The 27,139-nt window shown below is 43.5% G+C and overlaps 2 protein-coding genes across 5 annotated transcripts in view; one reads left to right on the top strand and one right to left on the bottom strand.

Annotated features, from left to right (window-relative positions):
- Positions 1–1,753: 1,753 nt before the first annotated feature.
- On the bottom strand, positions 1,754–24,337 carry LOC139410806 (intraflagellar transport 81 homolog). The gene is made up of 18 exons (XM_071156335.1): positions 23,500–24,337; positions 23,173–23,276; positions 21,887–22,067; positions 21,171–21,260; positions 20,977–21,042; positions 20,543–20,653; positions 20,199–20,283; positions 19,406–19,569; positions 19,151–19,246; positions 14,068–14,214; positions 10,800–10,949; positions 8,866–8,994; positions 7,096–7,185; positions 5,223–5,309; positions 4,932–5,003; positions 4,747–4,832; positions 4,305–4,350; positions 1,754–3,543 (listed from the first exon to the last, which is right to left on the bottom strand). Exons 1-18 carry the CDS (start codon positions 23,641–23,643, stop codon positions 3,361–3,363), a joined length of 2,031 nt encoding a protein of 676 aa, XP_071012436.1. The 5' UTR covers positions 23,644–24,337; the 3' UTR covers positions 1,754–3,360.
- A 3-nt stretch (positions 24,338–24,340) lies between these two features.
- Positions 24,341–27,139, top strand: part of LOC139410805 (breakpoint cluster region protein-like) — a 35,521-nt gene continuing 32,722 nt past the window's right edge. For 3 of the 4 annotated variants that reach the window (XM_071156331.1, XM_071156330.1, XM_071156333.1), the window contains exon 1: positions 24,380–26,304. In XM_071156331.1, coding sequence (XP_071012432.1) covers positions 24,948–26,304 — 1,357 coding nt within the window. In that variant the 5' untranslated portion in view covers positions 24,380–24,947. Of the gene's footprint in view, positions 26,305–27,139 lie in introns of all 4 variants that reach the window. The other variant, XM_071156332.1, reaches the window with a different exon arrangement.

Genomic DNA, 27,139 nt, shown 5'->3' with positions numbered 1-27,139 from the left:
ATCCCAAAGGTGCTTGATGGAGTTGAGGTCAGAGCTCTGTGCAGGCTAGTCAAGGTTTTTATTTATTTAACTAGTTAAGTCAGTTAAGAACAAATTCTTATTTACAATGATGATGTTGTTGTTCAGGAGTAGAACAACAGATTTGTACCTTGTCAGCTCAGGGATTCGATCTAGCAACCTGTCGGTTACTGGCCCAACGCTCTAACCACTAGGCTACCTGTCGTCTTCCACACAGATCTCGACAAACCATTTCTGTATGGACCTCGCTTTGTGCATGGGGGCATTGTTATGCTGAAACAGGAAACGGCCTTCCCCAAACTGTTGCCACAAAGTTGGAAGCACAAAATCGTCTAGTATGTAATTGTATGCTGTAGCATTAATATTTCCCTTCACTGGAACAAAGGGGCCCAAACCGAACCATGAAAAACAGCTCCAGACCATTATTACTCCTCCACTTAACTTTACAGTTATCACTATTCATTGGGGCAGGTAGCCAAACCCAGATTTGTCCGTCGGACTACCAGATGGTGAAGCGTGATTCATCACTCCAGAGAATGCTATCCCACTACTCCAGAGTCCAATGGCGACGAGCTTTACACCACTCCAGCCGACGCTTGGCATTGCACATGGTGATGTTAGGCTTGTGTGTGGCTACTCGGCCATGGAAACCCATTTCATGAAGCTCAGGACGAACAGTTCTTGTGCTGACGTTGTTTCCAGAGGCAGTTTGGAACTCGGTAGTGAGTGTTGCAACCGAGGACAGACGATTTTTACACGTTACGTGCTTCAGCGTTCCCGTTCTGCGAGCTTGTGTGGCCTACCAATTCGTGGCTGAGCCATTGTTGTCCTTCACAATAACAGCTGTGAAAGTCACGGAGCTCTTCAGAAAGGCCATTCTACTGGCATTTTTTGTTCATGGAGATTGCATGGCTGTGTGCTCGATTTTATACACCGGTCAACAACAGGTGTGACTGAAATATCAGAATCCACTAATTTGAAGGGGCGTCCACATACTTTTCTATTTATAGTGTATATGCTATACCCAGAGGAAGGAAGGAGAGGGGAGGGGGGCTGAAATTACCATGGGTGCCCCCTTCAAGTCCCCAAGCTATAGTCAAAGCTAAGACTTGGGTACGGCAAGTGACAAGTCCCCTTACTCACATCAGCATTTATAGACAGGTATTCAGAATGATTGATTTGTGAATAGGAGATTTATTCTAAGGATGACCGGTCAGTTTGATTTATCATTGATTGTTTTCCATCCCCTTTAGAAGGCTGTGACTATTCAGACAGAAATACAACCAAATATCAATAAACTTGAAATATCGTATTAAATACATGCTCCGGAACTTTGGTGACTGCTAAGTATTTTTTAAACCTCCCGCTTTGGACTGGATGTGTCAATGTGTAGTTCAGAAATGCATAATCTATGAGCAGAATTACTATCTTACCTCAATTAGCCACGAAATCCCTAGTCGGAAAGCGACTGTTTTTCTGAACAATGTGACATTTCTCTACATTTTCCCCCCACATGGTCCAACACCCTAGGAATTCGAGTTCTAGTCGATGAGCTTCAGCTCCTCACAAATTGAGTGACAGCTAGCAAGATGCACACACAGCAGAGCGAGAGCAATGACGTGGTGTACATATCTGCACATATGTGACGTAGTATGCAACTTTAATGAACCACCTTTGGCTCATGTGGCCTACTTTCAGAACTACTCGCTAATAAGTATACAAAAGTTCCAGAGAATCTCTATAAGAATATATTTTTATGAACAAAGTTAAATGAGAAGTACAACAGGATATTATGTAACTCATATAATATATATACTGAACAAAAATATAAACTCAACATGTAAAGTGTTGGTCCCATGTTTCATGAACTGAAAAAAACAACATTTTCTTTTCATATGCACAAAAAGTGTATTTCTCTAAATTTTGTGCACTAATTTGCTTGCACCCCTATTAGTGAGCATTTCTCCTTTGCCAATATAATCGATCCACCTGACAGGTGTGGCACATCAAGAAGCTGATTAAACAGCATGATCATTACACAGGTGCACCTTGTGCTGGGGGCAGTAAAAGGCCACTCTAAAATGTGCAGTTTTGTCACACAACACAATGCCACAAATGTCTCAAGTTTTGAGGGAGCATAAAATTGGCATGCTGACTGCAGGAATGTCCACCAGAGCTGTTGCCAGAGAATTGAATGTTAATTTCTCTACCATAAGATCCCTCCCAAAAAACGGAGAATTTGGCAGTACGTCCAACTGGCCTCACAACCGCAGACCACGTGTGTCCACGCCTGCCCAGGACCTCCAAATCCAGCTTCTTCACCTGCGGGATCATCTGAGTGGAGGGTGGTGGTGCTGAGGAGTATTTCTGTCTGTAATAAAGCCCTTTTGTGGAGAAAAACAAATTCTAATTGGCCGAGCCTGGCTCCCCAGTGGGTGGGCCTGGCTGCCAAGTGGGTGGGCCTATGCACTCTAAGGCCCACCCATGGCTGTACCCCTGCCCAGTCATGTGAAATCCATAGATTAGGGCCTAATGAATTTATTTCAATTGACTGATTTTCTTATATGAATTGTAACTAAAATCTTTTAAATTGTTTCATGTATATTTTTGTTCAGTATAATTTATGGAACAAATAAAGGTGTTACATAGAGGTGTTACAAAGAAATATACTTCAAAGTACAAGATGCAAGAAAATGATGCTTGATTAGTTCACTCTGCACTGTTCCATCTGAACCAGAGGCCCAGTTGAATTCCAAAACTGGCAAGCTCCTTTACCCAAGGTGTGGCTGTTGTTTCCCAAAATAACTGAGTGCAGCTGCGTCCCAAGTGCAACACATTGTACGCTGTTGTTATCTTTAGACACATAGATTTAAACTGTATTCTTAAAATGGAGGCTGTGGATTTGTTTAAAGTCAGAGGGCCAGAGAGAGTTAAACATCTTATCTGGCTGAAACCTCCTGGTACATGTGTCCCTTTGGTTCTGGATTCATCAGGCAACTCTCACAATATCATCACCAGAAAGGTGTTCCTCACAGGAGATAAATCAGTTAAACTAAATCCTACTTTGGGATTATTTACAAACACAAATCAATAACTAAACCAGGATTAACACAGATTGGATGAATGGAATCCTTTTAACTGTAGGCGATGAAAGCAGAGTAGTTTTGATACACGAAGAGTAATTATCTCACCTAAAAATATATATAATGCAAGACAAACAGAACAGATTAATGAACTATAATTGGCAAACTAAGTCCAGTAGTTAGATGAGTGAGAAGTCCTGGTCATTGTGGTAGAGCTTAGTGTACCAGAGTTGGCCCTGCTTTAATATTCTCCTCGTCCTCACAGCACCAGCCTATCCTCACCGCCCTCCTGGATGACCTGGCCAATGGAGGCTTGGCTCTGGGCCCTCAGGAAGCACTGGCGCTTGCACTCCATCAGCTGTTCCAGGTCGCGCCACATCTTCACCTGCTTCATGTTCGGCCCATGGCTCTCCCTCACAGTCTTCTGCTGCTCACGCAACTTCTGTTGTTGTCCAAAGGGAAAGACTAAGAATTAATGTCAGCCCAACATGCATACAGTGTATGATCAGCATTGTTAAATGGCATTTTTTCAGTTGAATACCTTTTCATTATAAGTTGCAAGGCAAGCCATCCTTTTATAAATTAACGGAAAGCTTGACCAACCAAATACTTACTACTTAGAGGAATTAGCATATAGCCTATTCATAACCCTAAAAAAAGAATAGAAGGGGGTGAAAACCATGAGCCTCCTAGGTTTTGTATTGAAGTTAATGTACCGAGAGGAGGATGGAAGCTAGCTGTCCTCTCGGCTACACCATGGTGCTACCCTAGAGAGTGCTGTTGAAGCTACTGTAGATTTTCATAAATAACAGTGTGTTTTAATCTATTATTTTTGACGTGAATATATTTAGTATAGTTTTATTTAAAAAGGATTACTTTTAATGTTTCACAATTTTTGTGAAATTTACTGAGGAGGTTGGTCCTCCCATTCCTCCTCTGAGGAGCCTCCACTGCTGATCTACTGCAGCAGCACATCTACATTACAGTTTGTGTACTGGGCCAAATGGTTTAGCAGGAATGCAGCTGAGCCCCCTCTGCCATACCCTTCCTCCTCTCTGGCATCCCTCTTATCAGGGTGAAGAAGGAAGGAACCCAAAGCATGGTGCCTGTGTTTGCAGGGGATCCATTTCAGATGCCAGTGCAGCACAGGATTGGCACCGTGCCTGCACCCTGACAAAGCACAAAGAGCACCTCTTTGCTCACCTTGCCCAGGGACTCCTGCTCTGCAATGTTCTTCATGTACTGCTCCCTGTGAAACAGCCAGAGGGTCAGAGTTCATGTGAGCCTTTTCACTTTCGCAAGCTCAATGCTGCTATTATGACATTACTGTGAGTTTTACAAGGAAAATACTACCTAGTAGTTGAATAACAACATAGCAAACATCCATAACATATTTTATTAAACCAGTAATATAAATAGATTTACATATTTTTCTATAGCAAAGCAATACTTCTGGACACACTTGGAAATGAGGGTGACCTATGAGGGTGAATCTACTAACAGACTGCTGTAAGTGTGTACTTTGAGGGAGGTATAGGGGGAGGTGGGTGGCAACAGTAGCATACAGTATGCACCCATTGTGCTGTAATCGTAGCATATGGAGGTGACTGTAGTAATAGAAATCCTAAGCAGCTGGCAGACTCACCTGATGGTCTTCCTCCTCTCTTGCGGATCAGGAGACACGTAAGCCTTCATCTCCTCTGCTGCTCGCTGCATTTGCATCTCAATGATCTGTGAAGAGAGAGAGAGATGGGCAGAGAGAGAGAGCTCTGGTTGACAGTCACAGAACAGGTGTTGGGGGAGGGGTTGTTTGCTACCTGAACCCCTTACCTCTTTCATGCAGTTGATATAGTGGTATCGGTTTTCCTCCTGAGTCATCTCCTCCCTCAGAGCTCTCACCTCCTGCAATGGAGGTGGTGAATGAAAACATGTGGCAATAGGAAACTGAAGCATCAGGCCTGAAGCATCAGATGCTTGTTGCTATGGCAGTACTGAACTGGTCCTCGCGCAGAGCACATTCCAATGATGTAAATAGAGAAGATTTGATATGTGGTGATATGCTGATCTGATGGGTGTGTTGGTAGATAGACCAGGGGTCTACACATAGCATTCATATTATACCTGCTCCAGTTTGGATCGGTTACTCTCCAGACCTGCAGCACAGCTGTCATACTGGGCCTTCTTTTCCTCATACTCTTGAGTTAGGTCCTGTCATGAAATAAATACACATTCACAGATACATGAACCCAAAGAAATACACATTCACAGATACATGAACCCAAAGAAATACACATACATGGACATATTCAAAATCATTTAAAAAGACAGAGTACAATGACAACACTTTTCACCATTCTAGTATGTTATGTATGCAAGTTCTAGTTTCCCCAAGCCCTTTCATATCATTATCAGATCAAAGCCCATGTATTTGCACCGTTTTACTTAAGCCTAAGCTCTAGCTGAGTATATTCATACATTTCTGACGTAACTTTTCATCATTAGTAAATGTTAGCCAGTATGATGGTCAACCAACTCAGGGAACACAACCTGGAAAATATGATCCCCAGCTTTAGCTGAGAGATGTGAAGTGCTTTCCCTGTCGTACACTATGCACATAGACTATGTTTCAATTATCGTTAATGGACTCCACAACAATCCTGCATGAAGTCAACAGCAGCTGGCTGATGCGTCAGGGTTTTCCCCGCTTCTTTTGTCAAATCTCTTGGCCTCATGTCATGATTTGTAATGCTTTTTAATCTGTGGTTGTACTGTACCTGTCAATAATTGACACGCCTACTAATTCAAGGATTTTTCTTTATTTTGACTATTTTCTACACTGTAGAATAATAGTGAAGACATCAAAACTATGAAATAAACATATGGAATCATGTAGTAACCAAAAGTTTTAACAAATCAAAATAAATGTTATATTTGAGATTCTTCAAAGAAGCCACCCTTTGCCTTGATGACAGCTTTGCACACTCTTGGCATTCTCTCAACCAGCTTCATGAGGTAGTGGAATGCATTTCAATTAACAGGTGTGCCATGTTAAAAGTACATTTGTGGAATTTCTTTCCTTGTTTACGGGTTTGGGCCAATCAGTTGTGTTGTGACAAGGTAGGGGTGGGTATACAGAATATAGCCCTATTTGGTAAAAGACCAAGTCCATATTATGGCAAGAACAGCTCAATAAGCAAAGAGAAACGACAGTCCATCATTACATTAACACATGAATATCAGTCAATGCGGACAATTTCAAGAACTTTCAAAGTTTCTTCAAGTGCAGTGGCAGAAATCATAAAGTGCTATGATGGAACTGGCTCTCATGAGGACCGCCACAGGAAAGGAAGACCCAGACCTTCCTCTGCTGCAGAGGATAAGTTCATTAGAGTTACCAGCCTCTGCACACTCTTGGCATTCTCTCAACCAGCTTCACCTGGAATGCTTTCCATTGCTCGTGTTTCTTGGCCCAAGAAAGTCTCTTCTTCTTATTGGTGTCCTTTAGTAGTGGTTTCTTGACAGCAATTCAACCATGAAGGCTTGATTCACGCACTCGCCTCTGAACAGTTGATGTTGAGATGTGTTTGTTACTTGAACTCTGAAGCATTTTTTTGTGCTCAGCATATGTGGGAACTTCTTCAAGACTCTTGGAAAAGCATTCCAGGTGAAACTGGTTGAGAGAATGCCAAGAGTGTGCAAAGCTGTCATCAAGGCAAAGGGTGGCTACTTTAAAGAATTTAAAATCTATATTGATTTGTTTAACACTTTTTTGGTTACTATATGATTCCATATGTGGTATTTTATAGTTTTGATGTCTTCACTATTATTCTACAATGTAGAAAATAGTAAAAATAAAGAAAAGCCCATGAATGAGTAGGTGTCCAAACTTTTGACTGGTACTGTACATTTAGGTTATTCTATAGACACAGATCTGTGTAATGACACAATTTGAAGATGAAACTGCAGACAAAGTTTTATAGCATGTGACGTTCACCTGACACTGCTGTCTTAAAGGCCTCAGTTCCTTTATTATCGGAGCAAGGGCAGACTTTTTCTCCACTATCGTTGAGTTCAGTTTCTTCACCTGAAAAAAAGCGTCACATATTTCAACCCATCTGCCAACATCATGATTTGGTGGGAAAAGTAATCCACATAAATGTCAGTTAAAGATGACTATGGCCATAATAATCATTATAAACTCAGCAAAAAAAGAAACGTCCCTTTTTCCGGACCCTGTCTTGATCTATCAGTGCTCAGACTGTGCAATAGGCTGAGAGAGGCTGGACTGAGGGCTTGTAGGCCTGTTGTAAGGCAGGTCCTCACCAGACATCACCGGCAACAACGTCGCCTATGGGCACAAACCCACTGTCGCTGGACCAGACAGGACTGGCAAAAAGTGCTGTTCACTGACGAGTCGCAGTTTTGTCTCACTAGGGGTGATGGTTGGCTTTGCGTTTATCGTTGAAGGAATGAGCATTACACCAAGGCCTGTACTCTGGAGCGGGATCGATATCGTCATGGTCTGGGACGGTGTGTCACAGCATCATCGGACTGAGCTTGTTGTCATTGCAGGCAATCTCAAAGCTGTGCGTTACAGGGAAGACATCCTCCTCCCTCATGTGGTACCCTTCCTGCAGGCTCATCCTGACATGACCCTCCAGCATGACAATACCACCAGACATACTGCTCGCTCTGTGCGGGATTTCCTGCAAGACAGGAATGTCAGTGTTCTGCCATGGCCAGCAAAGAGCCCGGATCTCAATCCCATTGAGCACATCTGGGACCTGTTGGATCAGAGGGTGAGGGCAGGGCCATTCCCCCCTAGAAATGTCCGGGAACTTGCAGTTGCCTTGGTGGAAGAGTGGGGTAACAGCTCACAGCAAGAACTGGCAAATCTGGTGCAGTCCATGAGGAGGAGATGCAATGTAGTACTTAATGCAGCTGGTGGCCACACCAGATACTGACTGTTACTTTTGATTTTGTTCAGGGACACATGATTCAATTTCTGTTAGTCACGTGTCTTTGGAACTTGTTCAGTTTGTGTCCCAGTTGTTGAATCTTGTTATGTTCATACAAATATTTACACATGTTAAGTTGCTGAAAATAAAACGCAGTTGACAGTGAGAGGACGTTTTTTGTTGTTGCTGAGTTTATGTCACCTGTGTTGTACACAAGCAGGGGCCTTACAGGGTGTGCATTCAGAGGCAAAGCTATCTAAGGCCAAAGATTGTGAAGTGAGTGAAAGTCAACTTTATGGCTACAGCAAGGAATGTTTGAATCATTGGCAGCAGCACAAGTGTGCAAGCTGCCAGCTTTAACCACAAGCCCTGACTACCCTTTAAATAATTTCAAAAACATCTTGGACTGGGGCCTAAACGGCTGCAACTGGTTCTATTTGGACTTCAATGCAATGGGATGACAGATTGATAAAACAGAGTGATTTGGTGATCCAACTTGGCTTAAAACTAAGCAATTACTCTTCCTTTCCCCACAAAAAGACAGATTAATTACACACAAGTGGTATTTCAAAAGGTATCAAGTCACTAAATCAATGCAAATAAATCAATGACACAAACAAAACTTGACTAGGACACTTCTGGTAAAACAAATTGTGCTGTGTTTGTGTATCCCATTAGAAGGGGCATCTGAACGCAATCAGCATGATCCTGTGACTGAGTATGGGCGGTCTGGAGTGGGGAAAGATCTGTCACTGTGGTAAAGTGAGATGCTACTCAGATAGTGGCTCCGATCCTGATATAGTCACCATTTCTGACATGTCGTCCAGCGAGCGCCCCTTCATCTCGTCCAGTTCACTCTTGATGGCTGACACTCTCTCCAGTTCCTCCTGAGTGTCACTGTACCCAGAGATCCCCTTCTGTGCCTCCATGGATTGCTAAATGGACCACAATAAGAGCATGAGAGGGCACATGGGGTGATACATCAGTAACTACACCAAATATGACAGCCTTGTAATGCAGCAGCATAAAATGATGTGATTGTATCCAGTGTTAGAATCCTGAGGCAAATGTCAGTTTAGGGACTGGACCTGGCAAGAGTTCACTAGAAACACCTGGCATTTGAGCAATGTAGTCTACACACCCACATGTGCTGCAAGGCAGTAAGATGAAATCAGTGAATTCAAGTTAATAATTTGCAATGAGTAAACCTCCATGTAATGTATACAGTGGCTCACCTGACTTAATTGTTAATGATTCGTTTGCACCATGTCAACAAATGTAAGCCTATAGCTATGACTCAGAAACGGTAGTTGAGGAAGTTCCGCAGCATTATCAAGGACCCCACACACCCCAGCCACGGACTGTTCAATCCCTTAGTCGGACAGACGGTGTCGGAACATGAGGTCTGATACCAACAGGCTCAGAGACAATTTATCTACAAGCCATCAGACTGCTGAACACTTGAACTAGACTGACCACCTGCACTGACTTTCCACACATGCACACAGACACCCACCCACAGACATCCACCCACACAGACACCCACCCACACAGACACCCACCCACACAGACACCCACCCACAGACATCCACACATATATTCATGCTACACACACATCACAACTGCACAATTTAAACACTTGGCCCCAATCCCCCCTTCCCTGATACATGTGTAAATATTGGACTATAAACTGTGCCATCCTATATTATGCTTACGCTAAAAATGTACTATTCTATTCTACTGCCATTTACTTTATGTTTGTACTCGTATCTTTTATTATTTCTTATTGTTGTTGTATTGTCGAGAAGGAACCGGCAAGTAAGTATTTTGTTGGACGGTGTTTACCATGTACATCCTGTACATACGACTAATAAAACTTGAAACAGTGACTGAGTTACTCCCTCTCTGTCTGGGAGGATATATAGCAGCATGGAGCCTAGTCCTGAAATGACCCCTGGCGCCTGTGCTCTAAGCACTGTGAAGGGTTGTGTCCACACAAACAGACAGGGGTCAGCTCAACACCTGGGAGTAGAGGCCACTTTGTTCTCCAAGAAGAGAAGATTACATGCGGTTGAGATAGCAGGATGTGTGTGTGGTCTATTATATGAGTGAGAAATCTGTGATCTATGAAAAGAAACACAATTTCCTTCCCATGTAGCACCCATCCCTCTCCTGCAGATCTGTTCACAGATAAAGACAATGTAAATGACCTCATTAAATTACATTATAATATTTGGTTCTGATATGAATAGTTCACAGTTGCAAGCAGGGCTTCTAGTGAGTTTTGGGTTATGCAGTAGGCTATAACCAACATTGTTGCAGTAAATGGTTCATAGTTGTAGGTTGAAGGGGTAACAGTTGGACTGGGGTGACTGGGTGGGTGAGTGATGGGAACAGGAATGCAGGTGGTGAGAGGAGAAAGGGCTCAGACACTAATATCCACTGATTTAAAAAAAATACCAGCGTCAGACAGAGAGAAGAGCAGATTCAGCCATCGCAAATAGCAGCAGCCCAGCCCTTACTGTGTCAGCCAGGCTATAAGCAAGTCAGAAGCTGGGAGGGAACAGAGGTGTGAAGTCATTTCCAGGAAGGCATGTCACTTTACTGTTAATGTACATTACATGAACAAGGGCAGGATGGAAAGGTAAGTGTCCCAAGGGGCTTCTATGAGGTATGGAGGGGAGCATGTAGGGTGGTAGGGTGGATTGCTGCGAAGGGGATTGCTGTGGTGCATAGTTACCAGTTGCTGTTGGCCGACCTCGTGCCTCTGTTTTAGGATTTCCTCTGTCCGCTGTAAGACCCCATACTCAGCTCTCAGCTCGGTAATCTCCTGACGCTTCTTCTTGAACACCGTCCCCTTGCTGCGCAGTTTCCCCACAAAACGTTTAAACTGAGAGGAATCGAGAGAGACTATTGTCATGAATGATATGCTAAGAGAAATGGAACAAGACAGAAATGACAACATTAAAACAATAGATCAAACGTCAGTGAAGAGAAAGTAAATACACAAGGGAAACCACATCTTGACGCCAGGTCATCCCCTTCAGTTTCTACTGAGACAGACACGACCCATGTCTGAGAGAGTGAGTTCGGGAGTGTGAAAAAGAGAGAGTTACTGTAATGTGGCTTAGTATCCAGCAGTGATGGAACAATGTAAAATGTTCTTGGAGAAGACAATAGTCGAGGTGCCTCAGACTCCTGTGCATGTCAAAATGTATTCCTTCTGGAGAATCCCAGAAAATGTCCTGTAAGTCACATGGGCATGCATGGCTTGTGCGCAAGAATGTATGGTTTATTTTATTTTGGGACATCAAGGGCAGACAAGGTTGAGAGGGAATTAGCAGCCAGAATAAGGCTGCGTAGCATTCCCTCGTCACATACAATATGTCCCCAAAACAGCTGCTAAATTATCCAACACAACTTTGAAGGGTTTGAACTATTTATCATGACCCTGTGTCAGACACACACATACTCAGGACAGGAGGATGGTTCTGGAAAATGCAGCACATTGGGATAGTTAAGCAGTAAGGCCCGAGGGGGTGTGGTATATGGCCAATATACCACGGCTAAGGGTTGTTCTTACGCACTACACAATGCGGAGTGCCTGGATACAGCCTTTAACCGTGGTATATTGGCCATATTCCACAAACCCCAGAGGTGCCTTATTGTTATTATAAGCTAGTTACCAAAGTAATTAGAACAGTAAAACTATTTGTTTTTGCCATAACCATGGTATACGGTCAGATATAACACAGCTTTCAGCCAAATTAGCATTCAGTATTCGAACCACCCAGTTTATAATAGATAATGAAACATTTTGCCCATACAGTATATGCACTGAGCATATTTATAAATAGCAGTAACCTACTATATGTGAAATCAATTTTGGCAGGGTGAATAGCTTTTCCAGACTGAGCAAACATCTGTTATTTACATTGGGGGAATTTGGGGTGTAAGTGAACAGAAAGCATTATTATTTCCATAACAGACTGACCTAGTGATGTCACTTGTTAAATCCACTTCAATCATTGTCGATGAAAGGGAGAAGACAGGTTAAAGAAGGATTTTTAAGCCTTGAGACATGGTTTGTGTATGTGTGCCATTCAAAGGATGAATGGACAAGACAAAGGGTTTACGTGCCTTTGAACCGGGTATGGTAGTAGGTTTGTGTCAAGAACTGCAATGCTGCAGGGTTTTTCATGCTCAACAGTTTCCTATGTATATCAAGGATGGTCCACCACTCAAAGGATATTCAGCCAACTTGACACAACTGTGGGAAGCACTGGAGTCAACATGGGCCAGCATCCCCGTGGAACGCTTTCGACACCTTGTAGAGTACATGCCCTGACGAATTGAGGCGGTTCTGAGGCCAATAACTCAATATTAGGAAGGTGTTCTTAATATTTTGTACACTCAGTGTATGTAATGATGGAACACTAGCAACATGGTGGACTAGTTTGTAGTGGGTGTAAAAGCAAGCTCACTGAGGATGAGCAGTTGCTGTGTGACATGTGATGACATGTTAGCAGCATAATGGAAAATACCTCTGATAAGGTGCTCATTTCCACCATGACCCATGGACCCGGGGAGAGACAGATAAGCCCAGTGTGACTAGACCCTTTCCATTTACCATAAATCCCCTGACTCCTCCTCCATCCGGTTCTCACCTACTGTTAACATACTGAGAAAAAGTCAGGTTTAGAGTTTCCTTTCACATCAAACACACTCACTCATTATCCAGAGGAGCAGATGAAACCACACACATTGAACAGGGCACGGAGGAGAGCAGGGAGAAAGTGGATGCTATTTCAGACATGCAGCTCCTGTGCTTCGCCAGCCTGTCCAGCTGTCAGTGCAATGTTTTCACTGAGTGTGGAACGCCTGCCCATAAACCACTCAGACAACATATGGGTACAGCACATGCCCTATGCATCAGCTACCACCAACTATATAGACCTGTTAATGGCCAAAGGTCGCGCTGCAAACAGGAACAGGCTTAGTCTGAGATGTGAAGAGTGGTCGTTCTCTTTATCCTTGATCTTACAGAGCCAGGCACAGGGTGTGTTGACACACAGGAGTGATGGCTCCTGGCACTATGTTGCAGAGGCAAAAAGGCACTCAAATTTGAGAGACCTTTCTCTGCCAATGGTTTATACTAAGTGATCTAACCAAACATGGCGTCAAAGCATGCATGGCTCTCAACCTTTGCCTCTCCCGAGTCCGTAGGGGAGTTGGAGCGATGGGACAAGACTAACTACATATTGGATATCACGAAAAAGGGGTAAAAGTACAAAAATATAAACAAAACCTCATGTCAGTTTGTTTTCTTTGCGGTAAAATATCCTCCATAGATGTCAAAGTTAGTTGAAGGATTTACACTGAAATAGTTTGTTTTGCTGAATTAATTAAGAATATTTACACAAGAGATATAAAAATAAAATACATTTCAGACAGTTTGTTAAATACTGTCCTGGTTCCGGGTAGCCCCTGTTGTGGTCTATTTTTAACCTTGCATGGGAAAGTGGGAGAGTGAGGGGAACAGGGATAAGTAGCATTAGCCTGTAAGCTCCACTATGTTTACATAAGAGCAGAAATAGCGTCTCATGTTTACTGGGATCCACAACTACCGCACGTCACCCTTATCAACAAAGATTATGTATTGGAGTAGACGTAAGCAAACAGTAGAATGTTTAATCAATCTACCCCTAAAGATGGAAAATATTTGATCTCTGATGCATTTTACTATCTTTTGAGAAAGTTTGGATAGTGATGTTCAGTTTTGAGTGGTGGGCAATTGTACAACGTTGCAAGTGAATACTGAGCAGATTGTATATAGTGGCAGCAGTCTTTTTGCTGCAAAATGACAATATTTCAATTACCCCCAAAAACGTATATGACCCTATTCCACAAACATTGACTGGTGAGGAAGGTGATTACTATTGGTGTGGATGATGATGTTCAGACAAGAGTATTGAGCTGTGAGAGGCGGTTAGTTACTGTAATGTTACCTCATCTCCCCGGATGACCTCGTCTCCATCCTGGTCTCGTGCCTGGCTGTTCTTCTGGTTCAGCTCTCTGTCTAGTGCAGCTAGCTCCTCCCGCGCCTCCTGCAGCTCCTCCGCCTTCGCCTCCTTCTTACGAGTTATAATCGATGCCTGAAGAGCCACACCAGTCATATTATTACAGATACAGTCAATACAGATACAGCCAGTATATATACGGTGCCTTCGGAAAGTATTCAGACCCCTCGACCCCTTCAACATTTTGTTACGTTACAGCCTTATTCTAAAATGGATTAAAAAAATGTTTTAACTCAACAATCTACGCACAATACCCCCTAAATAACAAAGCGAAAACAGGTTTTTAGACATTTCCGCACATTTATTTAAAGTAAACAACAGAAATACCTTATTTACATTAGTATTCAGACCCTTTGCTATGAGTTTCGAAATTGAGCTCAGGTCCATCCTGTTTCCATTGATCCTCCTTGAGATGCTTCTACAACTTGATTGGAGTCCACCTGTGGTAAATTCAATTGATTTGACATGATTTGGAAAGGCACACACCTGTCTATATAAGGTCCCACAGTTGACAGTGCATGCCAGAGCAAAAACCAAGCCATGAGGTCGAAGGAATTGTCCGTAGAGCTCCGAGACAGGATTGTGTCGAGGCACAGATCTAGAAAAGGGTACCAAAACATTTCTGCAGCATTGAAGGTCCCCAAGAACACAGTGGCCTCTATATTTCTTAAATGGAAGAAGTTTGGAACCACCAAGACTCTTCCTAGAGATGGCCACCTGGCTAAACTGAGTAATCGGTGGAGAAAGGCCTTGGTCAGGGAGGTGACCAAGAACCCAATGGTCACTCTGACAGAGCTCCGGAGTTCCTCTGTGGAGATGGGAGGACCGTCAAGAAGGACAACCATCTCTGCAACACTCCACCAATCAGGCCTTTATGGTAGAGTGGCCAGACGAAAGCCACTCCTCAGTAAACGGCACATGACAGCCTGCTTGGAGTTTGCCAAAAGGCATCTAAAGGATTCTCAGACCATGAGAAACAAGATTCTCTGGTCTGATGAAACCAAGATTGAACTCTTTGGCCTGAATACTAAGTGTCACCTCTGGAGGAAACCTGGCTCCATCCCTACGGTGAAGCAAGTTGGTGGCAGCATCATGCAGTGGGGATGTTTTTCAGCGGCAGGGAGACTAGTCAGGATCGAGGCAAAGATGAACAGAACAATGTACAGAGAGATCCTTGATGAAAACCTGCTCCAGAGCGCTCAGGTCCTAAGACTGGGGCGAAGGTTCACCTTCCAACAGGACAATGACTCTAAGTACACAGCCAAGACAACGCAGGAGTGGCTTCAGGACAAGTCTCAATGTCCTTGAGTGGCCCAGCCAGAGCCCAGAATTGAACCCAATCTAACATCTCTGGAAAGACCTGAAAATAGCTGTGCAGCAACACTCCCCATCCAACCTGACAGAGTTTGAGAGAATCTGCAGAGAAATGGGAGAAACTTCCCAAATACAGCGCCAAGCTTGTAGCGTCATAACCAAGAAGACTCGATTCTGTACAGTAATTGCTGCCAAAGGTGCTTCAACTAAGTACTGAGTAAAGGGTCTGAATTCTTATAACATTTCAGTTTTTAATTTTTAATAAATTAGCCAAAATTTCTAAACCTGTTTTTGCTTTGTCATTATGGGGTATTCTGTGAAGATTGATGAAGAAAAAAATGAATATAGTCAATTTTAGAATAAGGCTGTAACGTAACAAAATGTGGAAAAAGTAATGGGGTCTGAATACTCTGAATACGTCAAGTTTGGACACACCTACTCATTCATGGTATTTTCCTTATTTTTTTACTATTTTCTACATTGTAAAATAATAGAAGACATCAAAACTATGAAATAACACATATGGAATCATGTAGTAATCAAAAAAGTGTTAAACAAATCTAAATATATTTTAGATTCTTCAAAAGTAGCCACCCTTTGATGGCATTTTTATTTTTTTTGCATTGACTGACCTTGTGTTAATTAAAGTAATGATGGGCTGTCGTTTCTCTTTGCTTATTTGAGCAGTTCTTGCTATAATATGGCCTTGGTATTTTACCAAATAGGGCTAACTTCTGTATACCACCCCTACCTTGTCACACAACTTATTGGCTCAAATGCTATTAACTTTTAACAAGGCACACCTGTTAATTGAAATGCATTCCAGGTTACTACCTCAAGAAGCTGGTTGAGAGAATTAACCCCTTTTTTCTCCCCAATTTCATGGAATCAAATTGGTAGTTTACAGTCTTGTCCCATCGCTACAACTCCTGTACGGACTCCGGAGAGGCGAAGGTCGAGAGCCGTGCGTCCTCCGAAACACGACTCTGCCGAGCCGCACTGCTTCTTGACACAATGCCCGCTTAACCCGGAAGCCAGCCGCACCAATGTATCGGAGGAAACAGCGTGCATTGCACCCGGCCCGCAACAGGAGTCGCTAGAATGCAATGGGACAAGAACATCCCTGCAGGTCAAATCCTCCTCTAACCCGAACGACGCTGGGCCAATTGTGCGCCGCCCCATGGGTCTCCCGGTTGCGGCCGATTGCGACAGAGCCTGGACTCAAACCAGGATCTCTAGTGGCACAGCTAGCACTGCGATGCAATGCCTTAAATCACTGCGCCACTCAGGAGGCCCTACTTTGTAGAATCTCAAATCTATTTTGATTTGTTTAACACTTTTTGGATGTAGTAACATGAATTCCAGGTGTTATTTCATAGCTTGATGTCTTCACTATTATTCTACAATGTAGAAAATAGTAAAAAATTAAGAAAAACCCTGGAATGAATAGGTGTCCAAACTTGACTGGTACTGTATATATATCCATTTATTCTAATTCACACAAAATAACCAAGCAGAACATGCACACATTTCACAGGTATAGAAGAAAAAGAAACGCACACCTATTAAGACGAGGTGCTGGCTAGCGGAGTAGAAACTTGAAAATAAAAATAAAAGAGAGCCGCACATTGATTAACCAATGATATTAGGCCACTCTTGGCCATGATTACAGACACCTGTGTCTTTTGACACTATATAAACGAGTCATCTCGCAGTGTTTGTGATTATACCCTGATGAAGACAGCTTGGCTGTCGAAACGTTGGTATTACATTTTTGCATCTGAGCTCCTAGAGTGTGCGGCTCTCTTTTATTTTTATAGAATAGGTATAGAACAGTGACAAAACCAGAGCAGTTCATCCTAGATCTGCCTCACCATAGCAAAAGAGACAACAAAACAGAAAAGTATTAAAATATCAATATGATAACATGAATAAATATGTTGATGAAAAATAAAGTTGCCTCACTACATCAGACAACATCAATCATCCACAAAAGTTCAAACAGCCAGCAAACGCTTAACCATACACAAACAGCCAGCTCATACAAATTCATATAGCTGACAAAGATATGTCTGATTTAAACTGATTTAAAAATAAATGTCCTCTCACTGTCAACTGCGTTTATTTTCAGCAAACTTAACATGCTTACTACACATGTTAAGTTTTCTGAAAATAAACTAAATAAAATATTTGTATGAACATAACAAGATTCAACAACTGAGACATAAACTGAACAAGTTCCACAGACATGTGACTAACAGAAATTGAATAATGTGTCCCTGAACAAAGGGAGAGGTCAAAATCAAAAGTAACAGTCAGTAACTGGTGTGGCCACCAGCTGCATTAAGTACTGCAGTGCATCTCCTCCTCACGGGCTGCACCAGATTTGCCAGTTCTTGCTGTGAGATGTTACCCCACTCTTCCACCAAGGCACCTGCAAGTTCCCGGACATTTCTGGGGGGAATGGCCCTAGCCCTCACCCTCCGATCCAACAGATCCCAGACGTGCTCAATGGGATTGAGATCCGGGCTCTTCACTGGCCATGGCAGAACACTGACATTCCTGACTTGCAGGAAATCACGCACAGAACGAGCAGTATGACTGGTAGCATTGTCATGCTGGAGGGTCATCTCAGGATGAGGGAGGAGGATGTTTCCCTGTAACGCACAGCGTTGAGATTGCCTGCTATGACAACAAGCTCAGTCCGATGGCGCTGTGACACACCGCCCCGGACCATGACGGATCCTCCACCTCCAAATCGATCCAGCTCCAGAGTACAGGCTTTGGTGTAATGCTCATTCCTTCGATGATAAACGCGAATCCGGCCATCACCTCTGGTGAGACAAAACCGCGACTCGTCAGTGAAGAGCACTTTTTGCCTGTCCTGTCTGGTCCAGCGACAGTGGGTTTGTGCCCATAGGCAACGTTGTTGCCGGTGATTTCTGGTGAGGACCTGCCTTACAACAGGCCTACAAGCCCTCAGTCCAGCCTCTCTCAGCCTATTAGTCTGAGCACTGATGAAGGGATTATGCGTTCCTGGTGTAACTTGGGCAGTTGTTGTTGCCATCCTGTACCTGTTCCACAGGTGTGATGTTCGGATGTACCGATCCTGTGAAGGTGTTGTTACACGTGGTCTCCCACTGCGAGGACGATCAGCTGTCCGCCCTGTAGCGCTGTCTTAGGCGTCTCACAGTACGGACATCGCAATTTATTTCCCTGGCCACATCTGCAGTCCTCATGCCTCCTTGCAGCATGCCTAAGGCACGTTCACGCAGATGAGCAGGGACCCTGAGCATCTTTCTTTGGGTGTTTTTCAGAGTCAGTAGAAAGGCCTCTTTAGTGTCCTAAGTTTTCATAACTGTGACCTTAATTGCCTACCGTCTGTAAGCTGTTAGTGTCTCAAAAACCGTACCACAGGTGCATGTTCATTAATTGTTTATGGTTCATTGAACAAGCATGGGAGACAGTGTTTAAACCTTTTACAATGAAGATCTGTAAAGTAATCTTTAAAAGACAGGGTCCTGAAAAAGGGACATTTCTTTTTTGCTGAGTTTAGTATCAATGACAGAGAATGGCATTCTGAAATGTACACAACATTCATCCTAGGTAATTGCTGGTGTTATGTCATATAATAATAACGCTACTGTATCTCTGAAGAATGTGAAAATAGAAAATAAGAAAAAAATAAAATAATCACCTGTTGTCTGAAAAGAGACAGTTTATCATCTATGGGGTCGTTCCGCATCATTCTTTTCTCAATCAGCAGGTTTATTTCAATGTTGTTTTCTCGAATCTGGACAAAGTGGGGAACAGTCAGACTTAAACTTTCAATTTGTCAGAATCAAACTTTTTGGCTATTGTCAGTCATTCTTGTTGTAATCTGTGTGAACCAAATTTACCAAACTTGCAAAGCTCAATAGCTTAATTGCTCAGGTAGGTAGAGATATCTCACCTTGTCCTCTAGTTCCCCAAGCTCAGCTTGGCCCATGGCCGGCTCAGACACCACCTTCTGCAGGTACTGCACCATCCGCCTCTTACTCTCCAGCTCCTTGGGCAGTTTGTCAGACACCATGTAGGAGTTGAACTTGATCTCCTCTTCAAGCCTCTTCATTAAGCCTGAGACAGTGACAAAGACAAAGCTCATTCTTACACCTTTGATCAGGATACCTCATTCTTTGAAACACAATGAGGCACACCTGCTCATTGAAGTAAAGGAGGGTGGTATGCACATCTTAAACTTGAGACACCCGTTCATCATAATCAGATCAAGAGTGTATGCATAACATTGTCTAAATTAACTATCTCAAGGGCATGTAACCTCAACATAGATTGTGCTCTTAAATGCTGCTGTTGAGCTCTGATGCACAGTAGGCCTACTGTATATGAGACCGAAAACCATTACAAAATAGTCACATTAGGAAATGTTTTGATATGTGACATTTTGAGTCATTGGATTGTCAAATTCTTTGTTGGTGTGCCACATCTTTGCTTTCGTCAATTTTTAAACTGTAAATGTGTAAATCTCCTGTGTGATTGTAAAAATGCTACTAGCAGATCAGGACAACAACAACAAAAAAGAGGAAAGTCCACATATGGTGAGCTCTAATGGAGCACATAAAAGATCAGCATGATTACAGGGCCTTAATACAGGTGAAACAATTAACAGAGATTCAGCCTGACCTGATGTGTCCCTGACCGTTCAACCAGCTGTGGCGTTGAGGGTGATTCAGAACATGCCTACTCACTCTCTGGCTTGGCATCTGCTGCTGCCTGTCGCAGGTCCTTCAGCTGCTGCTGAGATCTCTGCAGTCTCTGTTCTGCCTGGAAAAGCTGAACATATCCAAATGGCAACACACACTTATCAGCATCTAAAAAAAACAACATCATGTTGATAAATCTACTTGTAGGTGAATTTGGGATATCTAATTGACAACCATCTGTGATAACATGTAGACCTTTCCCCTAAAGTCTGTATCACTTATTTGTACTCTGTATGCAGTAAAGTTGATCATATGGATAACAAAGCCTGTAAATTGGAAAGGTAGACAAAACAGGATGTAAACTAGACTAAGAAAAGTCAATTCATTACTTGGTTCTTCTGCTCTTGCTTCTGCTGAGCCAGAGACTCTTCTCTCTCCTTTTCCACCCGTAGTTGTCTGGCCAGTTCCAGCATCCGCTGGTGGTTGGACACTGACTCCACCTGTTGGACACATAATAAACTGTGATACTGTGCCGGCATCTGAGTTTCACCTCACACGACTGCCAGGAGCCACTGCTGCCACTGACCCAGTTCCCCCTTCTGGCATGGCTTAAAAGTATGACCCCTAAATGATCACTCCATTACTCATCTGCCCTGTAAAAGGGTGAAGCATTGAGCTTGTCAGATGCCTGTCTAGTCTCATTACCACAAGGAATCCTTTGGCGTGTATGAGAGGTCATGTTTTCATTACTCTGTGAATCCCTGTGAGTTCCAGGCATTATGACAGGGTGGGCTTCCTCAAACAGACTGCCTGTCTGCCTTACCCTCTTCTTCAGCCTCTCCACTCGCTTGATCAGCTGGTCCTTCTCCTCCTCCATAGCACCAATGTCCTGAGGTTAGGGAAAAGATTGCGTTTTAGCACTGTGTCTGTGCATATCACCATCTGTGGCTTAATTTAAGAGAATTCCATATGATACTAAGTGATGAGTGGAAAACAAAATGTTGTTCTCATTTTTACCTTTCTGATCTCTGCAGTGGAAAAGCCAGAGCTTTTCAGTTGCTCACACTCCTTGTGGTAGGTCTTGAATCCTTCCACTAATTCTTCATACTACAAAAACAACCGATCAAACACTATGAAACTATGAATCATATTTCTCAGTTATGCACATAGCATCTGTCCGAAACGCAGTGACCTTTAAATAATAAAATAATGGTTTTAATTATCTCTTTAGTCTAGCAAGAAGAGGAGCCATGATCCCATGTTAAATATTATGCTGCATTCAGAACCTAATGGGAAGGTGGCATTTACCACGTATGACTAGGAAAAATCTACTTGAACATCCCTCCAACTGGTAATTACTAGTGGGAAACTCATCTATCATCCCTGAGCTCTGACTTCTCACACATGCTGACCTCTGACATCACGTACTAAGGTAGAACAGCATTTTCGACAGTTAAATGAAACAGCAAAACATTTATTTTTATAAATAATCTATTAATATGTTTTTTTTAAAACACAATAATTTGTTTGCAAGCATTATAGCAGTACTTTTAGTTTATGGTTGATGCAGCTTGTTGGCCATGAGCCAATACGTGTTTCTGAATTAGTTGAAAACACGTGAATGCATCACCTTCCCACTTGGTTATGAATACAGCATTATGCTTGCACCTTGAAGTCAGTGGGCAAATTGTTTTGCATGGCGGGCCAACGAATTTGCCCAATGTTAAACAAACCTGGTGATAGGTGTCAGTGATGACATCATCCTGCAGGAACTCAGCAGGCACCTCCAGCTTAACCAGGAAGCGAGCCAAGTAAGCTCTCTTCTTCAGCTCTGTAATCCTCTGCAGCAGCCAGTGAAGGATAGGGTGTATCACAGGCTTACTGCCCGTCACCAGGCCCTGTCTGAAACTGCTCCTGTATTTAAAAAGAGAGGACAGTAAACACTCTGTTTTCTAATGCTGAAATCTGCCTGACGAGTAGGCAACAACACATCTGCTACGCTGATCCTTAACACTGGGGCCCCTCAGGGGTGTGTGCTTAGTCCCCTCCTGTATTCCCTGTTCACCCATGATTGCGTGCCCAAATGCGACTCCAACACTATCATTAAGTTTGCTGACGACACAACAGTGGTAGGCCTGATCACTAACAACGATGAGACGGCCTATAGAGAGGAGGTCAGAGAACTGGCAGTGTGGTGCAAGAACAATAACCTCTCCCTCAATATGAGCAAGGCAAAGGAGCTGATCGTGCACTACAGGAAAAGGCGGGCCGAACAGGCCCTCATTAACATCGACGGGGCTGTAGTGGAGCGGGTCGAGAGTTTCAAGTTTCAAGATTTGGCATGGGTCCCCAGATCCTCAAAAGGTTCTACAGCTGCACCATCGAGAGCATCCTGACCGGTTGCATCACCGCCTGGTATGGCAACTGCTCGGCATCTGACCATAAGGCGCTACAGAGGGTACTGTGAACGGCGCAGTACATCACTGGGGCCAAGCTTCCTGCCATCCAGGACCTATATAATAGGCGGTGTCAGAGGAAACCCCAATATTGTCAGAGACTCCAGTCACCCAAGTTATAGACTTCTCTGCTACCGCATAGCAAGCGGTACCGGACCACCAAGTCTAGGACCAAAAGGCTCCTCAACAGCTTCTACCCCCAAGCCATTAGACTGCTGAACAATTCATAAAAATTGCCACCGGACAATTTACATTGACCCAACCCCCCTCTTGTACACTGCTGCTATTCGCTGTTTGTTTGTTACCTATGCATAGTCACTTCACCCCCACCTACATGTACAGATTACCTCAACTAGCCTGTACCCCCGCACACTGACTCGGTACCGGCGCCCCCTGTACATAGCCTTGTTATTGTTATTGTGTTACTTTTTATTATTACTTGGTAAATATTTTCTTCTTCTTGAACTGCACTGTTGGTTAAGGGCTTGTAAGTAAGCATTTCACGATAAAGTCTACACTTGTTGTAGACAAATAAAGTTTGATTTGATCAGAAGAATACTTACGGCTCAGACATATTCCCAGGTGGTTTGTATTTCAACATCCCCAGCAGAGTGAACATTCTCTTTGCTGTCTGGTCAGGCATTTCTTCACGGATATCAATAGTTTGCTGAAATAAATCAAATATGATTTACATGTAATTCACACATTTTACACACACTTTGGGTGACTGGTAAACACAATAGTAGTGGAGCTCCAAATGGGGCAGGTGTCATCATCAAGATAATACCATTTTAGGCGTAATATCAACTGGGACAACTATATACACCACTGGACAACTCGTGATCAAGTATGAGGTTGTTGTGTACATTGCAAAATATAAATTGTCTCACCTTAGGGTCTATTTCGGCCAGAACATCGTTGAGAATTTGCAGAAGTTGCATTGGCTCCAGTGAGTCAAAGGTGATCAAGTTAAAGTTTTTCTTGAAGGGGTCTTTATTCAGGTGCTCAACAATAAATTTAAGTTGCTCGCTCATCTTGAAATCAACTGGTCAGCTAATGTTATTGCGAGGTAAAGAACTTTAGCTGCAAGCTAGTGAAGACGATTAGCTAGCAAAAAGTCAGAATCAACCTTAGCATTAGCTTGCTAGCTTTTTACTAGCCTAGCTACCGTTACTTTCCGAGGTGGATAGCTTGAAGCATAGCTAGCTACACGCTGACAAGCCCGTTCGTATGCACAAAGTGGCCAGCTGGCTTGTCCCCTTGTTTCTTTTGAGAAAAACTCGTTTTAAACCGCTAAGACAACGAGTACAGTCACAAGGCAATCCGTCTTGGAAACCAGACACAAGCGTCCTCGAGCTGGTTGCTAACAGGAAGTATTTCGGCTTGTTCAAGAGGGTCAGCCTGCAGTGGGTTCAGCCTGTGGAACATGCTGCGCAAGATTCTTGTCCGTCTGGATTTCTCTTTTGTACCAGTAGATGGAGACAAATATCATTATTTCAGGCGGTTTGTAGCCTACTTACCGTAATAATACAACATTTCTGTTTTTAATATTTCAAAATAGCAAAATATTAGTCTACATTATTACTTACATAATATAGATAGACCATATAATCATATTTTCCAGAGTTGTTTTGCAGCTTGGCTTTATCTTTTGTGTTTTCGACGTGCCTGCGTCTTTAAAACTGGACACATCAAAGTCCCTCCCTCTCTTTTCAGCACCAACTCAATAAAGAAAATGACCAAAACACAGTAACCGTAGCTAGTGTGCGATCCGACGAAGTGTATCTAATGTCTAGTGGGTGTAAGGTTAACGAGAGAACGTTCAAACTAACTTTCAATCGGGTGCAGGATAACGAATTACCGGTAACATTAAAAACATCTATTACACTGGAAATGTTTAATTGTTCTTGGACTTTCACTAAATCATTGAATGGAACTTCTGGATAGGACAGTGATTCTGCTTTTACGATGAATGAAGAGTAATTGTTTGTGACCGACATTACAGAAGATATGGAAGGACACTTATTCTTTGTTATTCTTTTGTTGCAGGTATCTGAACTGGCTCGTTTTGAGAACAGGCCTCATGTCATTCTCACTGGTGCCCGTAAACACTCAATCTGACTATAATATAATGGTGCATGATAAGTAGACATTTTTTTTTGCACGAGTCTTGTGAAAAATGTATTCAGTCAGTGGAGTGTGGAAATAGCTTTTAATGGCCATTATAAGTTATGCTTTAGAAATTATTTTGATTGGAAACGTATCATATAGTTTAGTAGAAACTTAGTTTATACTCTATTACTCTATTCTCAGTGGACTAGGTAAAACAAAACAAACTATGGTTGAACCAGTAGGTTTTGTGGAGGCTTGGAAAGCCCAGTTCCCTGAGTCAGATGCCCCAAGCATGGAGCTGAAATCATTGGGGGATATTGAGCAGGAGCTGGAGAAATGCAAGTCATCTATCAGGCAGCTGGAGTTAGAGGAAAACAAAGAGCGCTTTCAGATGATCTACCTGCAGACATTACTGGCCAAGGAGAGGAAGGCTTATGATGGGCAGAGATGGGGCATCAAGAGGATGTCCCTAATGAATATTGGAGACCAATCCAGTTTTTCAGACACCCAGACATCCCACATAGATGAGGAGCCTACAGTGGAGGAGCAGCCGAGAGAGGCAGTCGACACAGGGAGCTATAAACAGTATCCAGAGGGAGAGGTAGATGGGGTGACTCCCTTCGCACAGAGGGGTGAGTTGTGCCCCCACATGCCTACTGTGTGTCCCCCAGACACAGACCTGGACAGGGACAGGGTGGGCATGAGCTCAGTAGCAGCACTGAGGTCCACCTTCGAGCGCATCAAGATAGCCAACTCTCACACAGCTGGAGATGGGAAGGGGGTTGGAGGGACAGAGAGACCCTTCTACGTGAACATGGAGTACCACCATGAGAGAGGCCTCGTGAAGGTCAATGACAGGAAAGTCTCAGATAAGATCAGCAGCCTGGGCTGCCAGGCCATGCAAATGGAGCGCAACAGGTCCATGCACTCACTGCCCGGGAACCTATCCACTGCTATGGGGGAGATCCGCAAATCTGTGCTCAGATGCAGGTCCACAGAGGGCGGCTGTGGCTACAATGGGCTGTATGATGACACAGAGGTGAACCCACATTTCCTCAAGGACAGTGTGATCCGTTCCAATGGGGGGAGACAGCCGGCAAACTGTCAACCCTACACCAGTGTGTATGTTGGGGGGTTGATGGCAGAGGGGGAGGGGAGGGTCATTCACATCAGGGACCACAGTGTGGAGGAAGACTCACGCCAAAACTGGCCAAGGCGCTCCTACTCACCTGGCAGTTTTTACGATGCTGGGGGCGGCTACACCCCAGACTGCAGCTCCAATGAGAACCTGACGTCCAGCGAGGAAGACTTCTCCTCTGGCCAGTCAAGTCACATGTCCCCAAGTCCTACCACCAATCACATGTACAGTCAGAAAAGTCATTCACCTTCCCAGATTTCCCAGCAGTCCTTTGACAGCAGCAGCCTGCCCTCCCCACTGTCTCAGAAACGTCTGAAGCAGGAAGTGTTGGTGTCCGAGGCCTCCATCGTGGGTGTCCGTAAAATAGGCCAGATCTGGCCCGGTGATGGGGACTCCACTACGTCCAGTAGGACCTCACATGACAACAGTCTCCATGGAGATCTGGGTAGGTCTACAAGGCCATAGTCTCTATACTGTCCTTTTGTACTCAAGTCTTTTATTTATATTTTATGTAAAAAAGCACAAGAACTGTTAATGCATCCTTAGGGCTCAATAGCCACTGCCATTTCATGTGTTTATTAGAGATGCCTGTACTTGCCCTAACCTTGATCTCTCCTCATGCAGCGATGTGCTTATATGTGCAGCTGCAACATGATGCTATAGTGTACTATAGCTCTGCCAAATTTGTTTACATATACATACATATGAAACCATTAGCACAGCCCACCTTTGCAAAGCACCGTAGTGATTGTGTGGTTCTTTGTGGATTGTACGACTGTTTTCTTTTCACTTTGTAAGCATGCCTGCCCCCTTTCCCCCTTCTGTTCTCTACCATTGAGTGTTGTAGTGCTCATCTAGAGATGCCCTGATTGAGACCGTGCGTGCCCTCAGGCTGCCCAGTCGCTCGGCCCTGTCCACCCGGAGTGTTTTTTGTGTCAGCACACATCAACATTGTTGTCCTTGTCTAGGAGTAATTCACTTAAAAGGGTTTGTGTAGCGTGATACGTTTAGGGAGGCTCTTTGTTGGGGGTGGGGAGGGAAAGGGCTGAGAACTCTCACTAAAAAGAGGATGGAGGGCTCATCGTCAGATGGCTTCCCATCAACATTTCAGTCCTCAGTGTTTCCTGTTGTGATGTGTGAACACAATAGGAGAGTCACTCATGTCGAACTTATTGTCACTGCAACAATGTTTAAGTGGGATAGGGTGGTACTAGGTACTGCAAGGACAGAGAAGAGAGAGTTCAATGCAAAATATTTATTTAAGCATCAATACATGACAG

The sequence above is a fragment of the Oncorhynchus clarkii genome, chromosome 6, assembly GCF_045791955.1.
Source record: "Oncorhynchus clarkii lewisi isolate Uvic-CL-2024 chromosome 6, UVic_Ocla_1.0, whole genome shotgun sequence".
NCBI lineage: Eukaryota > Metazoa > Chordata > Actinopteri > Salmoniformes > Salmonidae > Oncorhynchus > Oncorhynchus clarkii.
This window is presented reverse-complemented; position numbering and strand designations above follow the sequence as displayed.

What these genes read in the sequence shown, in the direction of transcription:
- LOC139410806 (XM_071156335.1), bottom strand. Translation starts at nt 23,643, where the DNA reads ATGAGCGAGCAACTTAAATTTATTGTTGAGCACCTGAATAAAGACCCC. An exon ending in TGGACGACATGTCAGAAATG is followed by an intron (nt 7,186 to 8,865) that starts GTGACTATATCA and finishes GCTTTTTTTCAG; the next exon opens with GTGAAGAAACTGAACTCAAC. An exon ending in CTTTAAGACAGCAGTGTCAG is followed by an intron (nt 5,310 to 7,095) that starts GTGAACGTCACA and finishes ATTTCATGACAG; the next exon opens with GACCTAACTCAAGAGTATGA.